This window comes from Amblyraja radiata, chromosome 15, assembly GCF_010909765.2.
Source record: "Amblyraja radiata isolate CabotCenter1 chromosome 15, sAmbRad1.1.pri, whole genome shotgun sequence".
Lineage (NCBI taxonomy): Eukaryota > Metazoa > Chordata > Chondrichthyes > Rajiformes > Rajidae > Amblyraja > Amblyraja radiata.
Genome location: NC_045970.1, coordinates 21,300,705 through 21,316,114, shown reverse-complemented (window position 1 = coordinate 21,316,114; position 15,410 = coordinate 21,300,705). Strand labels below are relative to the sequence as shown.

At 40.5% G+C, this 15,410-nt stretch overlaps 1 protein-coding gene across 6 annotated transcripts in view; it reads right to left on the bottom strand.

Moving 5' to 3' along the window:
* The window catches only part of chst15 (carbohydrate sulfotransferase 15), an 82,983-nt gene that overhangs the window by 36,611 nt on the left and 30,962 nt on the right, over positions 1-15,410 (bottom strand). For all 6 annotated transcript variants that reach the window (XM_033033755.1, XM_033033758.1, XM_033033756.1 and 3 more), the window contains exon 2: positions 4,465-5,180. In XM_033033755.1, coding sequence (XP_032889646.1) covers positions 4,465-4,962 — 498 coding nt within the window. In that variant the 5' untranslated portion in view covers positions 4,963-5,180. The remainder of the gene's footprint in view (positions 1-4,464; positions 5,181-15,410) is intronic.

Genomic DNA, 15,410 nt, shown 5'->3' with positions numbered 1-15,410 from the left:
GACAGGTGTGCTGATTTGAGGGCCCAATATATGTCAACAATATCCAATTTGAAAGATACAGCAGGGAAAAAGGCCATTCAGACAATCAAGTCCACGTCGACCATCGATCACCCTTTCACACTATTTCCATGTTATACCTCTTTCTACACACTGGGGGGCAATTTACAGAGGCCAATTAACCCACGAACCAACACTCGTCTGGGATGAGAGAGGAAACCGAAGCACCTGGAGGAAACCCATGGAGAACGTGCAAACACCACACAGACAGCACCCAAGGTTAGGGTCGAAGTCGGGTCTCCAGCACTGCGAGGAGCAGCTCTACCAGCTGCACCACTGTGCTGCCCACAAATTATTGAGATGAAATACAAAACTAAATGTTGTGCCAAAAGCTTACTACTGCCTGACTCTGCCAGAACATTTCAAGGAATTCAAGGAAGTAGATGAAAAAGTATCTTCAGTAATAATACGCCATTAAACAACATTGCAGAGTTAAAAAGATAACTGGTCTTGGACGTAAACGTAGACGGGTTGGTTAGTAAGTTTGCTGGTGACACCAGGATTGCTGGGGTCGCAGACTCTAAGGAAGGCTGTCAAAGTATACAGAAGGATATAGATCAGCTACAGAAATGGATGGAGAAATGGCACTTAGAATGCGAGTTATTGGACTTTGGTAGGTCAATTGTAAGGGGGAAATATACAATGAATGGCATGACCTTTAACTGCATTGATGCAGAGTGATTTTGAGGTACATGTCCATAACTGCAGGAAAGTGGCAACACAAGTTGGTCGGGGCATTGAGTATAAAATTCAGGAAGTCATTTGTAGCTCTACATGACTTTGGTTACGCTACATTTGGAATAATGCATGCCGTTCTGGTGGTCCCATTAGAGGAAGGATATGTAGGCTTGGGAAAGGGTGCAAAGGTGGTTTACCAAAATGATGCTTGGATTAGGGGGTATGAACTACAGGGAGAGGTTGGACAGACTTGGATTGTTTTCCCTGGAACGCCAGAGATTGTGGGAAGACCCGATAGAGGTATGTAAAATTATGAGAGGCATAAATAGGGTAGACCATCATAATCCTTTTCCCAGGATGGAAATTTCAAATACTAGAGGGCAGAGCTTTCAAGGTGAGTGATACAAAGTTTAAATAAATTGTACAGTGCAAGTTTTTTTTAAACACAGAGGGTGGTAAGTGCCTGTAGCCCACTGCGGGGTGTGGTGGTTGCAGCAGATGTTAGCAGCATTTAAAAGACTTTTGGATAAGCATGTGGATATGGTGGGAATGGATGGATGTGCAGGGAGATAAGTGATGGTCTTGGCATCATGTTTGGTACAGACATTATGGGCCGAAGGGACTGCTCCCGTGCTGTATTGTTGTATGTTCTCTCTGCCCTGCTGTTGATTGAGGGACCTTGTTGTGTGCAAAGTACTGTTGAATTGATATAACTTTGGAATAATTCTAGAGAATAATTCTTCTTCTATCATATAGTTCAAAAGGAAGTTTCTGAGATTTTTTGGGGGGGGGTGTGGAAAGTCACTAAGTGGCAGCACAGTGGTGCTACACAACTCCAGCAAATAAGGTTCAATCCTTACGCAGGGCGCTCTGTGGATTTTGCACACTTTGTAATTACATGGACGTTCTGGTTTGCTTCCACATGCCAGGGATGTATTGGTAGGCGAATGACTGAAGTAAATTACTCCGAGTGTAGGTCGGGGATAGGAGAATCAGAATGGAGTTGACGGGCATGCAGGAAAGAATAGTTTAGTTTCGTTAAGTTTAGAGATACAGCACAGAAACAGGCTCTTCGGCCCACTGAGTCCACACTGACCAGCGATCCTTGCACACTAACACTATCCTCCACACACTAGGGACAATTTTACATATACACCAAGCCAATTATCCTACAAGCCTGTACGTCTTTGGCGTGTGGGAGGAAACCAAAGATCTCGGAGAAAACCCACGCAGGTCACGGGCAGAACGTACAAACTCCATACAGGCAGCACCCGCAGTCGGGATCGAACCTGGGGCTCTGGCGCTGCAAGCCCTGTAAGGCAGCAACTCTACCGCTGTGCCACCGTGCCGCCCATAGGTTGCAGGTAAATCAGTGGGGGAATGGGATTGATGAGATTGCTCGGAGGCCCAATACAGAATCGATGGGTTGAATAGCTTCCTTGTGAACCATACGAAAATACACATGTAAATATAGGAAACGAAAATCTTCCTTGCGCTAAAAAGAGACTCAATGTTTGCCACAATTCTTGAGTGTATCTCCTCAATGTAAACAAATTAATTTATTGTACGGCTGAAAATACTAGAAAAGAAAGACAATGTTTGGAACGGAATACGTGAGGACGTGTTGACATACTGTAAATATTGTACGCAAATATAATGAGATGCTTGGTGCAGTAAATGAAGACACTGCCATGCTCTGTTCCTCTAACTGTATATTTTATGAATAATGTATATCTTGGGAAAAATGTGTAAGAACCATGCACTGTTCCAGGGTACACAAACACCAGTGTTTGCCGCTTGCAGGGGTCTGCCTGTCCCCGGTGCTATGAAGTATGGGCTGAGCCATGTTCCTTTGGAAGTTTCCCTTCAGTTGGCTTGTGCGGCACCATCTGTGCCTTGCAGACAAAAATGTGCAGAAAAACATCTTTGACCACAAGTCAATCAGGCAGTGGTTTGCACAGAATGTCATCAAAGCCCTGTGGGATAAGGAGAGAGTGGATTCTGTTGGATGATTCCCCGAAGCAGAATGCTCATAACTACAGCTCTTTGGCAAGCACCAAGACCTTGCTTTGGTAGTAACAGAAGAGTTAACCCTGTCAGAACTTCACGTACAACTAGAGTCTCAATCCCAGTGTCATCTAATCCTATGGTGGCTGCAGTGCAGATGAGATCACACCTTCTTTTGATGTGCCTGATTGCCAAGAAGGTCTATTGTCGTTGTTAAGGTTCATTCCAAGCATCTGTGTAACACAAGACTCTGATCTAGTGTTGTGCCCAGGATAAGGAGATAAACCAACATCGGCTGGACTTTCACTGCATGGATATTATTCCAATTGAATGATCTATTGAGGGATGAGCTGAAGTTGTGTGCAGGTGCTGCAAAGACTCTGTGGGAAAAGGTCACAGTGTATGCCTTCGGTCTCTGTCATTGAAACCTGGGCCTATTGTAATAACCTCTCAAGCATATCACTGATGGAATGTTTGTAGAAAAAACATGCTTAGTATTTTGGGCTGTTCTTTGTCGACTGATGTGTGAACCAAGATGCACTTTGCACCTTTCTCATATGTTCATAATTTATAGGAGTCAAATTAAGCCATTCGGCCCATCAAGTCTACTCCACCATTCAATCATGGTTGATCTATCTTTCTCTCCCAACCTCATTCTCCTGCCTTTTCCCCAAAATCCCTGACACCCATACTAATCAAGGGTATGTCAATCTCCACCAGAAATATCCACTGACTTGACCTCCACAGCCTTCTATGGCGATGAACTGCACAGATTCACCACTCTGACTAAAAAAAACCCCTCCTCATCTCCAATCTAAAGGTACATCCTAGTACTTTCTAATTCAGTGTATTTGGTGCAATTGTGAGTGAATAAATACTCCATCGGATGCTGCAATGTGCTGTTGTGTTACAGTGTAGATGGCAAAAGCCAGTGGGCCACATGCAGTGAGTTTTAAAAGTTTTAAAGTTCCCCTTATTTTTAAAAGGGGTTTGCACATTTAACTGTTGGGAACAGGGCGGCACTGGCCTTACAGAGCCAGATCCGGGTTTGATCCCGACCATGGGCGCTGTCTGTATGGAATTGGTACGTTCTCCCCGTGACCTGCGTGGGTTTTCTCTGAGATCTTCGGTTTCCTCCCACACTCCAAAGACGTACAGGTTTGTAGGTTAATTGGCTTGGTAAATGTAAAAATTGTCCCTAGTGTGTGTAGGACAGTGCTAATGTGTGCGGGTCGCTGGTCGGTGCGGACTCAGTGGGCCGAAGGGCCTGTTTCCGCGCTGTATCTCTAAACTAAACTGAACCACAAAATGTTTGCAAGAGTAAGATTGTGGATCAGGATTTTCATTTCATGATTTTACATGTTGCTATGTAAATTGAAAAAAGTATTGTGCAGCTTACGTATCCTTTCAAAACACTATAAAAAATGCTACACCACCAGATGGGCAAGGTTATCCAATTATACATGCAAGATTAAACTTTAGAGTCTTAGTCTGAACCACCAGTTAGCTCCATGGTCCAACGTAAAGTTGACATGTGTGGTATTAGTCACAGACCACAGCTCAGAGCTTATCATTCTTAAGATACCCGAATGGTGCCATAAAATTTGTTGAGCACTCTATACCTTTAATTTTATAGTCTTACGGTTGCAAAGATGTTCAAGCAATGCATGATGATATCTTATGAGCAAAGAAACAGCAACAGAAAAATGAATTCCAACTTACATGTGCTTCTTGTTTGACAAGATCATCCCACTCTGGCAGTCTCCTTGGCATGAGCTGAAGTTTGGAATTGCGGGTTTTGATAATGAGTTCAGTTTTTAAATAATTGCTGCCTTCCAACCAATTTATTGGTGAGGAAAAGTCATCACCGTCATCCTCAATTTCTATCGAGTCCATTTCTGCGAAATCGTTATTTGTGCTGGTACTGTATTGGAATGGGGATGGAGTGAGCAGTAGTCTCTGTTGGTCTCTGGTTAAAATATAAGATGCCATTACTAGGCATAGTATTATTACACCCAAAAACAGGGTGCCCAGTTTTGCTCTCCATGCAAAAATATATCCACTCCATTTAAACCTGCGTTCTGCTTTGACCTCCAGTGTTGCAAGCAAATTCATTGGTTGTCGCTCAGCTTCGTAAAATAGTCGAGGTGCTTTCTGAAAGTCTTTTTTACAAGCAAATGAAGCAGATTTATTATCTGTACATTTAGGCGCTGAATGCATTTTACTTGGTCATGAAGCTTGTGAAGGTAAAGCATAGGTTCATAGCACCTATGTATTAGGTTACTACATCTCCACTTGAAGTCCTTGACCAATTGCTGTTGGAATCCTACCATTGAAATGGCCTCATTTGAAACGTAGCTTCACTCAACCTTGCTCCTAAGCCATTTGGATACTTTCCTGACGTCACTCCGTGAAGAAAATCAATCTTGAAAATGTACCTGTGGAGAGAGAGAAAACCTGCAATAAATATAAAGTACCACTCTGTACTTGCACTTGGCTTCCTACAGTTATTTAATCCTGTTATGCTGTGTTTTGTGCATTCATCTAGTAGTGTTGCTAACAGCAATACTCAGCATTGAAAGATTATACTGGAATGTATTCACTATATTATCATTCTAAGATGGTATCTAATGTCTAAGACGAAGACTAAAGGCAATCAACCATGCAGAGGCATTTTATTCAGTTGCTGATTTTCAATATCGTGTCTCTTACAAAGATTAAACATATTTACACATAAAACATTCAATCAGAGGAGATCTAACTAAATTGTGTCAAAGAAAAGGGTGATTTTGTCATATTCTATGTAAAAAATGTAATATCTATGTAAATGTATTCTATGTAAAAAATGTAATTTACAAAATCAGTAAGAACCTGTGATCTCCCTTATTTCCCATTTCTCTGTTTGTCTGTGAATTGCAAATGACTGCATTTGATACATTGCAATTCCTTATGAAATTTGGTGCATGAGATGCAATTAATATGCTGGTAGCACTGAATTTGTTTTCTTACTCCCAGAATATCACATGCCAATTCTTGCAAAAAATACCTGAAGATTTCATGGAAACAGAAGCATAACTACTTAGAAACTGTTGCGAGTCCTAATAAGTGTGTGAAGCGGCCTCGGTACAGCCAGCCATTGCTGCTTCTGTCTAAGGTCCTGGAGCTGTGAACTTCAGTCGTCATTGAATGAATGGGTTGCACAATTTCACACAGAAAAACACACTCTCAGGGACCGGAAGAAAGGTTGGGTGTGGGGTTGGAGTGTTGTATCAGGGCAGGAGAGATGACTGAAAAGCCGCATCAGGCACTCCATCAAGAACCTTGGTTGATCGGAGGGCCAGGAGAAAGGTGGGGAATGTTAGTTGGAGACATAAATGTGTGGGAATGTTAGTTGGTGGGTGCGGAGGGTCGGGAGAAACTCAAGTATGGGAATTAGCAAAGTTTTCAACGAGCACCATGGCCTGGTTATCTATCTGTATTTCTGCACTGCGATACCGAATACTGTTGTGCATATTGCATAATAAAGAAAATGCAGATATATTCCAGCTCTGGAGTTTGCTGGAAGCTAGCTTCTTCCACAACACTGTGCTACATCTTACATATAACGGCCATCTAGAAGTATCAGGATACAGAAAATGCTTGAAATACACAACAGGTCAAGCTCCAGAGTTAACCATTTAGGTCATTCTCAGAATTGGCAAACATGCAATAGAACTTCAGCAATATTTGAGTTAATTATATTATAACATGTTGCATTTTGTTTTGTCTTCACCACTTTAAAAGATGTTAAAAAGCTGATAGGTTAACCATGCGGAAAGTATATTGAGTATCTTCTCTATTATCTCATACATGCAGCATCCACAGTGGTTTACATCGAGTTCTCATTTAAAATTTATATTATTGCAGGATTTCAGATGCCACTATATTAAGTCAGTGAGTTTTTGCTTCAAAACGGTCAGAGCATTATAACATTTATGATATGTACCATATATGTAATGTATTATCATGTCGCTATAGTACAGGTTTCCGTGTAATTGTTGAACTTAATTTAAGCAAACATTTACTTGAATATATTCAGAAATTAATTGCTATTCAGGATAGAGATCAGATTACTGCCGTTGTTTTCTGAAGTCAATTGAGATAGTGGAGACATTGTGGTTGGTTTATCCAATGTTCTTTAGTTTGATTTAGTGATACAGTGTGGAAACTGGCCCTTCAGCCCACCGAGTCCACACCGACCAATGATTCCTCCATAGACTAGTTCTATTCTACACACTAGGGAGTACTTAGAAGCCAATTAACCTACAAACCTGCCCGTCTTTGGAATGTGGGATGAAACCGCAGCACCTGGAAGGAACCCACATGGTCACAGGGAGAACGTACAAACTCCTACTCCTTCTAATTCTACTCCTATAACTTGTGAACTTGTGAAAAGTTGACAATAGGTGTTTACAATTCCCACAGCGAGTCAGACAAGGGAGGGGCATGCAAGTTTAAAGCTTTTGCGAGATATGAAGAGTCTTCACCGAGAGAACGAGGGGGAGGACAGATCTCAAAATGACATACAATTACCTCAAGGATCATCGGGGGTGCTTAGTGCCTTTAATTAAATATTAATATACCCCAGGCCATCAGTTAGCAGTAGACATTAAAATAGGTGATCCGGTAGTTTTATCTGATCAGAATTTGGCAAATTGTGCCTAGGTTATCAGCCGAATTGTCTATCCTTGTCAATATGCAACCTATTCTTCATCTATGGATATACTTTCCAAAAGGGAGTATATCAATAGAGTCACTTGGCTGATTCCTGGGTTGGCAGAACTGGTATATCAGGAGTGATAGTCAAGTAGCTGTACTTTCATTTGAACTTTGAAGAAAGAGAAGGGATCTAATCAAAACCTACAGCAGTCTGGATATGGCAAAGCTGTTCCCCTTATCTGAGAAGTGTAGAATGAGGAGCCTCAGTATTAAGTTACAGGACATGAGATTCAGGACTCAAATGAGGTCTGACTTCACTCAGATGGTGATAAACTGCTGGAATATGCGATCCCAGAGAGATGTGGAGGCCACTGAATGCCCTTGAGGAAGTAGATAAAGGAACGATAGGGTGCAGAGAAGGTGGGAATCTTGAGGTAGGTGATCAGGCAATTCTATATTAATGGTAAGTCAGACTCAAAGGCCCGAAGGGCCTATTCCTTTTTTGTGTTTCGATGTTTCTAAGTTTAAATTGAAATTTCTAAGTTTAAACATGTCTAAGAGAAGAGATGAATGTGATATAAGTAAAAGGGAAGACATTGTCTTATCAATCCACCCCAACTATTCTGTAAAAAAAGCCAAGGCTAAAGTCGAAACAAATATAAAATGCACTACATTAGAGGTCATGGAGAATCTCAAGATTATGTAAAGTAACATTAAAAATGTCCTTGGTCTCTCAATCTTCAAAAATATTTATGCATGCAGTATGAAACTTGAGGTCTAGGTAAATGATTGTTGATCTGCAGTCTCTGTAAGGTGTCCTTGAGATGTCTGAAAGGCGCCCAAAAATAAAATTTATTATTATTATTATTACCACAAGACAGGATCGACAGTAACAATCTCATTTCCTGCTTTACTACAATTAAATAATGATGCTGCTGTCCCTGCTTTGGCTGAGAATAGCTTAAATGTGCACACCAGCAGATGCTGCAAGTGACCCATCACTATGGTCAGGGCTCTGCAGCGGTAAAGATGAGGCAGCTACTGATGTTAATCCTATACTGAAGACCATGGAATTTATATGCATGAATAGCCCAGCTCCAAAATTCTGAATCTGTGTCCAGTGACTCTTTGCCAGTTGCACTGCTTGTAGCCTTCTCCACCACAATCAAGTCAATATCAATAGTTGATGTGAATTTTAGCTAGCTCTCAACTAATCCGACAAGAAGATACTTTGAAAATCTTATAACTTCGTTAGTTTATTGTCACATGTACTGAGGTACAGTAAAAAGCTTTTTAACACATGCTATTCAGTCGAAAGACTATACATGATTTCAATTGAACCGCCCACAGTGTACGGATACATGATAAAGGGAATAATGTTTAGTGCGAGGTAAAGTCCAGTAGAGTCCGATGAAAGATAGTCTGAGGCCTGACTCTAATTTTTGGTGACATACGCACTGCATTTCGTTGTCTCTGTACTGTACACTGCACAATGACAATAAAGTTTGAATCTGAATCTGAATCTGAATCTGGGTGGCATGGACATTGTGGGTCAAGGGCCTGCCGCTATGCTGCACTGTTCCGTGTTCTATGAAATTATCTTTATTGCCTAATGACCCCCTAGGATACCAATCTTAAGTACATATACTATCATTCCTTGACACAAATATTTCAAATATATATTTTACTTATCTTTGATATTTCCGTTCCTATCATAATTAAGTGTAAATGTCCCAGTACTTAATCAGCACATTGTATAGTGGTTCAAATCAACCACAATCCACAAGCTGTTAGGTGTTAGGAATGTGACCATTTACGTCTGTGACTCTGTGGAGATTCAAGATTTCCCAAGTGAATGCAATCTTCTCCAATATACCTGATCGTATAATATTTACATTTGCGAGCCAATGCCGAACTAGCATGAATTTATGTGACAAAGCTCAAACATTTACATTTTCCTAGTACTCTGCACACTAAACTACACTGGTCAGACCTGGCTCCGAAATAGAGACACTTTGACGGATGCCAAAGACGACAACCAAGTTTTCCGAACTGATTTATTAACACAATAGCTCCTTGGCATACAGGTCTCTGCAAACATGTCTGACCACAACGGTGGTCAGCAACACAACCGATACCTGAGTGCACCAGCAGGCGCCGCTACAACATATTCATTTAAGTGGGGACGGACAGATGCAAGTGAAAGGGGTTAAAATGGTTTTCACAATTGTTTTAAACTAATTTAGTTAATTTAAGAGGACCAAGTGTTTTTTTTAAGTCTTGTTTCTTTTTTAACATTATAATTGTTAAAAAAAATCTTAGCATTTTTAATTCAATCGCATATTTCTCTCCATCTGAGATTTCCAGAAAAATTATAGCCCCTTGACAGATGGCTTAGTCAGGTGGCATGGCTTAAATGGTGATCCATTTAGGGATTTGCCATTGGAAGGTCATATGCACAGGGATTCTTATCCTGGAGGAACTAATGAAGCCAAAAGAAAATGTAACATGCTGAAGGTTGCCACGTTAGACATGCAGACGATGAAGAAGAAAATTAAAAGTTGTCTTCTAGTTTTGTGTTAATGAGCAGTCGTTTCACATGACGAGCTACCCATTCTACTTGAGGACTGTACATTTGCCGGGTGCCACAGATGTCTTTGTTCACAAGTGATAGGAGCAGCATTAGGCCATTCAGCCCATCTAATCTTTGAACAGATGCCTGACAGCAGCGGGTGCTGGGAAAGGAGATGGTCTTGATACAGAGAATGCATGATATTAGTAAAGAGAATTATGTGTTAAGTGGGCATACAGCAGCATAATCTAACTGCTGGAAACAAATTCTGAGCCCAGGTTTTAAATTGGTATGTTTAGTTTAAGTTAAATAACAGAAAAATTAAACTCAGTACACAATTAAATCCATGTTTATATTACATCTTTGCAGAGCATCAAATTCTAATCTCTAAAATCTAAAAAAAATTAAGTATAGAAATTTATTCCAGGAATTTTGAGAGTTGTGCTAAGTAAATTCCAGTCTCATTGAATGAAGTCTTTTTTGTAAATTATTGTTCAAAGACCAAAATATTAAAATTGCTATCAATCAAAGAATGCTACAGTGCTCCGAGACATAAACAACTAACGATGAAGCCACATTCTTGGAAAATGATACATTCCATGGCTTGTCTTCTAAGTTTGGTAATTGGCTTTAGCTACCGAATAAACAATAATAATGAGTAGCACATCCAATCGCATCATCTAGTTGATGCCAAAAACACAATCTTGTTGCAGATTGAGAAATGAAAAGAAAGACCTGCATTTAACAGGGCTCGACAAACACAACACAACACAGTATGTGCGCCATCTTGCGGGGTCTGGTGGGGAAGGGGTTTCTTATGGAATCCCATTCCCCATCTCCCACTGTCAGCATCACCACCATGACGCCAATTACTGATCTCTCTTTCCAGCCACAAGAATCGGCAAAACTCCATATTCCATTCTTGCCACGTGGGAGCCTTGAACAAGTCACACACTCCCTTTAGAGAAAGATGCACATTTTTTTCAGTGTCTTTTACAAGTCCAAGACATTGCAAAGTATAATCTAGCCAAAAGGGTGATTTCGAATTGTGGATTCAATAAGACCATTCTACAATGGAACAGAATTAGGCAATTTGGCCCATCAGGTTTACTCCGCCTTGGATCATGGCTGATCTGTTTTTTGCTCTGAACCCCATTCTCCTGCCTTCATCCCATCATTTTTGACACTTATTAATCAAGAAGCTATTAATCTGCGCTTTAAAAAATATCCACTGTCCTGGCCTCCACCATCATCTTGATTAATACGGGTGTCAGAGCTTATGAGGAGAAGGCAGGAGAATGAGGTTAGGAGGGAGAGATGGATCAGCCACAATTGAATGGTGGAGCAGACTTTATGGGCCTAATGCCCTAATTCTGCTCCTATCACATGACCTTATGACCATCGGTGGCAATGAATTCCATAGATTTACCGTCCTGTGGCTAAAGACTCACTGGTGAAGAAAACCAATGCAGCAAATTATTAACAAACTCCACAACGGTGTGTAAATCAGAGGTGCAAACCAGCTCCATTATTGATATTCAGTTATATCTGGAAGCCATGAGTTAGCAATGGATAGATGGGGCAAGAGGAGAAAATCAGTGCAATTGGAGAGAGAACATCTAGAGTTATTTAAGGTAAAAAGAATGCATCTTCCAAAAACCTCTTAAATTAGCCATAGGTTCAAAACAATGCAGATTGGCAAGTTTCAGAACCTCCTCTGGTGTTTGCAAGGATACCAAGATAATCTAGATTTATTGTACAAATTACTGATAATTCAGCATCATCTAATGACTGATGAAATAAGTGAAATGACACATCACTCCGAAGATAGATACGAAATGCAGGAGTAACAGCGGGACAGGTAGCATCTCTGGAGAGAAGGAATGGTTGACGTTTCGGGTTGAGACTCTTCTTCAGACCTATTTCAGGGGAGATGGAGACAGAGATATGGGGAAGGTGTGAAAATACAAATCAAATGGGACAATGACCAAAGAAATGTAGATGGTACATCGTTAGCTGAGGGGAAGGTGACAGTCAGTAATATTTAATCAGGAAGACAGTGAAACTTATTGGAGAACTAGGATGGGGGAGGGATGGAGAGGGAAAACAAGGGTTACTTGAAGTTAGAGAAATAAATATTCCTACCACTGAGTTGCAAGCTGCCCAATTAATCCTATGATCTTTATGGTTTAAAACATGGAAAGTGCTTGCTGCTGATGTTGACAGGGAGCTAAGGCATTTCTACTGCTCCTTATAATTAATTTTATGCCTTAATAAAAAACACCAAGTGCTGGTGTAGCTCAGTGAGTCGGGCAGCAACTGTGGCGGGAATGGACAGATGACGTTTCAAGTCAGAACCTTCTTCAGACTGATTGTAGTGGTGGTGGGTGGGGTGGGGGGGGAGACTTGGGGAAAATACATTTTCTACACATTGACATTAATCTCTTTTTTCCATCACTTCTTATCTCAAATGTAGTTTCATGATAATTATGGCCCAACACATTCACAGGCACATATTTGTCTGCACAGAAAACAATTAAGGTAATCCTTCAATTGATTGGAGCCTGCAGTTGGATATTTTTTGAGCTAACCATGGACAGAATAGACTAAAGCAATGAAACTCTGAAAAGTTTAATTTATTTTCTATTTGTTCCTTGTTAGCTGTTTAGAATCGGGAAGATATGGGAGGTATATTCAACAGAGTTGTTACGAGATTTCAGATGTGCACATTCGCAGGCACGAACTCTCCAGCAGAGAACATCTGGATAATCCTTTAACTGATGCAGTGAATAACTGAACCAGGATGCCATGAATATCTCAACAACAATCCTAGATTTACCCCATTACAATTCCATGATAATTAGTGTAAGTATCTCCGAGATAGGAAAGTGAGTAGAAAGAAAGAAAAATCACCCTGGCTTTCCATCACTAGAATGTAGAACCTGTTGCATCAGTCCATCAGATTAATTCATCCACTGGGACCTAATTATGATCATCTCCAAAGATGCCAACTTTTGATGCACTTATATTAAAGAATGGTTATCTAGATCGAATACTAAAGAAAATTTGGTGTTTTACAATGTGATGTCAACATTAGTAAAGCACAGTAAGAACGCATTTATTCTCTGCATTTCATGTTTAGTTTAGTTTAGGGATACAGATACAGATCGCATATTAGAAATACCTGTCACATGATGTCTGAGATAGACACCACTGTTGATTGCTTCAAACCCTGATGAGATTTTATAAAGCTGGAAAACATATTGTTGCTTCGGTGACATCATTTTAACTTTGGTTGTCGGAGCAGATCTAGCCGCCTGTTAACACAATCAGGATTACCTGGCCCCTTTTAAACCCAACAATAACAGGGAATATTACATCATCCGAGGACTATTTTTTCTTTCCTCCATGCCAATGCAATGCTGAATAACCTTTAAGATCAGCTACCTTCCAGAGGAACACAGAAATAATTCAGAACTGCTTTTGTTGTTTCCGGAGTGGAATGTCAGCCGTTTTCCTGATCCTATTTCCATCAGCCTGTTACTCCACCACCTGGAAAAGTGCTTAACATCACTTTGATATCATGCATATTTAACAAATGACTGTTTGCACTTTACATTCCAGTAGATGTTCAAATCCAACATGTTCATTTTCATTTTGATTGGTTAAAAATGTATGATTATTTATAAAGAACTATGCTTAAACATTAATTAAAGGCAAATACCTTTCAATGTGCAGATAAAAAAAGTTAGCATGAAGCACTACATGTGAAAATGTGTTAGATCTATATAGTTTGCCCCATGAGTGAAAACATTCCAAAGAATCTGCACTGAAACATCAGATATAGCAAAGTAGAACAAAATGCATTGTTTTTGCCTTTATTCCATTCCCTGCTGTTCTGGGTCGATTACTTTATGTTGGAAATTCAAAGGCCTGTGAACATCTAGTTGAGGTAGTACTGCTCTGCTACTGTTTACAGGCAACTCTGACTTAGATAATTTCATAGTTAAATTTTAACTGTTGGAACGGTTCAGACAATCTCCCAGAAGGAAGAAGACTACTGAGTGCAGTGATGTATTTACTTTGTTTTCTTTAGACTGAAGACTTTAGAGATACAGAGTGGAAACAGGCCCTTCGGTCCACCGAATCAGTGCCGAACCAGCAATCACACCGTACACTATCCTACACATGAATGGCATTTTACAGAAGCCAATTAACCTGCAAACCTGCACGTCTTTGGAGTATGGAGGAAACCGGAGGACCCGGAGAAAACGTACAAGCTCCGTACGGACAGCTAGTAGTCAGGATCAAACCCGGGTCTCTGGTGCTGTAAGGCAGCAACTCTACCGCTGCACTACCGTGCTGCCCTTTCCAGAACGGGCAGCACGAGTTTCCTTTACAAAGTGTGCTCTAAGGAAGGATCCCGTTCCGAAATGCCGTCTGTCCACAAGTGGGAAATGCTGCAGGATCCCAGCCTGACCTACTGCGTTCCTCCAGCACTAATTTCCACAAATTATTTTTACACAGCTTTATCTGGATGGTGAACCGAAGTATACACTATGTCACAAAGGATTAAACTCGAGAATTGCGATCTTTGGATTTTTGACACAAGCAAAAACATATTAGATAATAAAAGATTCAGAAAAATATCTCCAGATTCCACTCTTTAGTTTGAAAGCAAGTAATCAACAAGAATACAACACAGGAAAAAGCATAACAATTCACTAATAATTATTTTTATTTTGAACATTATTTCGAATTTCTTTGAGTTTAGATTAGTTTAAAGATAGAGTGTGGAAACATGCCCTTCAGCCCACTGAGTACACACCAACAAACAATTACCTATACACAAGTTCTATCCTACACCCTAGGGGCAATTTACAAAAATCAATTAACCTACAAACCTGCAAACCTGCAAGTCTTGGGAATGTGGAAGTAAACCAGAGCACCTTGAGAAAACCCACACGGTCACAGGGAGAACGTACAAACTCCGTATAGACAGCACTCATAGTCAGGATCAAACCCGGGGCTCTGGCACAGTAAAACAGCAACTCTACCTCTGTGCCTCTTTGAATATACGACACAAGTTATGCTGAGTAATAAACAAGCTTAATCATCCATGTCATTAAGTTCTCTGCTACACTTGCAGGGAGAGGATAGGTGTGGACATCCATAATATGTGAATGGTTCCCAGATCACCATTATATAACATAATAGGCTCTACAGTCAAAGCATAATTAATGGGTTATCATTAGACCCATTATCATAGTATTACTTACTGTCATAGTGCAGTTTGTTAGTTACTGTTTGGCCTCGTGGGTCTCTTCATTGCTGCTGAGACCAGTGCTGAAACATTAGAACTTCCTGCTATGGTACGATACTGGATAATGCCACTGAC